Genomic DNA, 2,500 nt, shown 5'->3' with positions numbered 1-2,500 from the left:
TGAGCATCCATATTTGCACACTAAAAGAAATTTAAATTAAAAGGAAGAATTTTCGGAAAATTTAAAGAGACTTCAATTTCCCAAAAGAATATTTCACTCCTCCAACATGGCTGCCAATATGACATCATGTGAAAACACTAAAGTGGGTTATAGGGGACATAGTTTTTTAGTGGATGTGGAGGTTTTTAAATAAAAGTAGAAAGTTTAGAAAGCATTAAATCTCACTGGAATCTATCATTTATTAAATCCAGTTTCTCAGAGCAATCGCAAAGGGCTTATTAAAAAGTTATGCTTCATTTACTAGCTGACAGCTCACATTTCCAAAACACTGTAACAATTAATAACAAACAATCTCAACCCTCCTTGTTCTGGCTACCTACTTTGTCCCTTGACTTAAACAATTAAGGCATTAAATTCCATCAAATTCCAACGTGATATTTTTGCATTTTTACTGAATATTTTCCAATTAGTGTTTTCAAGTCCAATACCACAAATTAACAATTTGAGCTAAAAATACTGTGTGGAATCTATATATTTGCCATATCCGTATTGCTGCTTGAAGTATAAAATAATAGTAATATATGTTGCGGTATTATTATTCAGAAAGGTCGACAGTAAAACAACCCTAAATAATATTACTGTTTTGGTTGGATGCACCCAAACCCACAGCCACATCCAGAAATTTCTTTGATAATAATAATCCCACTGAATAATTAATATTGGGTGCAGGTACAAAAGTCGTACCAGATCAACTTGGATCGCTCACCTCGGATCGCTCACCTCGGATCGAGCAAAAAATGGTTTTGTAAGCCAAAACTATTTTGTTTGTCCCGATTTCACCAACGTTATAACTTAAAGATTAGGGCTAGGGTGATTCCTCGAGGCCTTATCATTCTTTTTACATTGATCCGAGGTGAGCTAGCTTACTCATTGTCCGAGTAAAGTTTCTCTCCTTTATATTGCTTCCTCAACAAGAAGCGAGCATGCTTTCACCAACTATTAAAAGAACCAATATATAATATATTTTTTAACGATAAGAAACAGGATAATTTTAACAAAGTTTTACTCCTCTTCCAGTCTTAGAAACAGTTTCTAATTTCAACTATCATTACCTGTATTTTATCAAACTGAATCTTAATTATTCTTTCCGAAAAGCTTGCTGAGACTTAACTGAGGTAAAAATTAATTTTCCTTACCCTGATTCAGCCCCAGTTCAGTACTTTTGACTTGTCTAAGAGCATAATTTACTTTCCCCTCTGCAATAGGATTTTTCCTTCCTCTAAATTAAATACCACTTACTTTCATTGCAGTAACTTCCAAATTTATTTGAATCTTTGCAAAGTTCACAAGCAAATCCGTTAAAACCAACCTGATCAACAAGGTAAAAAAAAAGAGAGAGAAAATATCTTTAGAATTATGTCAACCCATTAGAAATACCGGTATTCGTATATATAATCATTATAGATGAGTTGTTATTGGTAATATTTTGAGCCTAATAAACCGGTGATATATGGTTCAACATTTGTTGATCAACAAATGTTGCAGCTGTTGTCCAACAAATGTTGAACAGTGTGCCATGTCATGTTGAATGTTGAAATATGCCATTCGAAACACGTTGAATGTTGTTGAACGATGTTGAACAAAACTATAGACCAGCTCTATTCCATTCAACACATTTGTGCAACATTGTTCAACATTTGTTGAGGAACAAATGTTGCAAGATGTTGAAGCGTGTGTCATATCAGCTTTAAATGCACCACCTTACAATGCTTAAATTATTGTAATTAATTTTCACTTTGAATACCACCTCCCTTCCTGCTGTTGACCCTATACTTAAAAAGGAATTAAAACCGGTTAACTCGGTTGCTTGAGCATCAGACTACACTGCGGGAGGTTGCAGGATCAATACTCTACACAGACCGACACTCAGGGTCTTTAAATAATTGAGGACAAAGTGCTAGCTACCCCAAGCTAGTAACTACAAAATCTGAGGCTAAGGAGAGATAATTATGATATGATAATAATAATTATTCTAGTGAATGAACCAAACAAAAGACTAATCCCTACTAACTTGTGTTTTAAATTTAAAATTATACTGAAAGATGGGAATTAAGAGTTACTTCCTGGTATACAACAGAGACGAACCTTACAATTCAGCAGACATTTTGCATCTATTCATCTATTGCAGCTCAATTTTAACTCAGTTTGCACTGGCACTAAAATCTGTAAATTGTGTCCCCCCCCCCCCCCCCCAATCTCAATTTGGCCTAATTCATTTCGCAGCTGGAAGCAATCCTGATGTCACCAATGGTCACTCCTTTTCATTGTTTGTAAGTAACTCACATGACTAGAGACTTGATTTCTCAGTTTACCTCACTTAATATCAAGTTACCTTAAGTTTGTATATACTACCTGTAAGATGCCAGAGATTTTAGGTAGGCAAGTCATCTTGTTGGAATATTAAACAAAATAAATTAATTTAAAGCAACTTATCACTACA

At 34.4% G+C, this 2,500-nt stretch overlaps 1 protein-coding gene and 1 long non-coding RNA gene across 3 annotated transcripts in view; one reads left to right on the top strand and one right to left on the bottom strand.

Moving 5' to 3' along the window:
- Nucleotides 1–2,500, bottom strand: part of LOC138011628 (stabilin-2-like) — a 100,918-nt gene that overhangs the window by 92,373 nt on the left and 6,045 nt on the right. For both annotated transcript variants that reach the window (XM_068858735.1, XM_068858736.1), the window contains exon 3: nucleotides 1,300–1,369. In XM_068858735.1, the coding sequence (XP_068714836.1) occupies nucleotides 1,300–1,369 (70 nt within the window). The remainder of the gene's footprint in view (nucleotides 1–1,299; nucleotides 1,370–2,500) is intronic.
- LOC138011630 (uncharacterized) overlaps nucleotides 781–2,500 on the top strand; it is a 13,178-nt gene continuing 11,458 nt past the window's right edge. Inside the window, exons 1-2 of the long non-coding RNA XR_011124746.1 lie at nucleotides 781–913; nucleotides 1,311–1,381. This is a non-coding gene — a long non-coding RNA (uncharacterized lncRNA). The remainder of the gene's footprint in view (nucleotides 914–1,310; nucleotides 1,382–2,500) is intronic.

This window comes from Montipora foliosa, chromosome 7 (assembly GCF_036669935.1).
Source record: "Montipora foliosa isolate CH-2021 chromosome 7, ASM3666993v2, whole genome shotgun sequence".
Lineage (NCBI taxonomy): Eukaryota > Metazoa > Cnidaria > Anthozoa > Scleractinia > Acroporidae > Montipora > Montipora foliosa.
The sequence above is the reverse complement of the archived record's forward strand: the minus strand, read 5'-3'. Positions and strand labels throughout refer to the sequence as shown.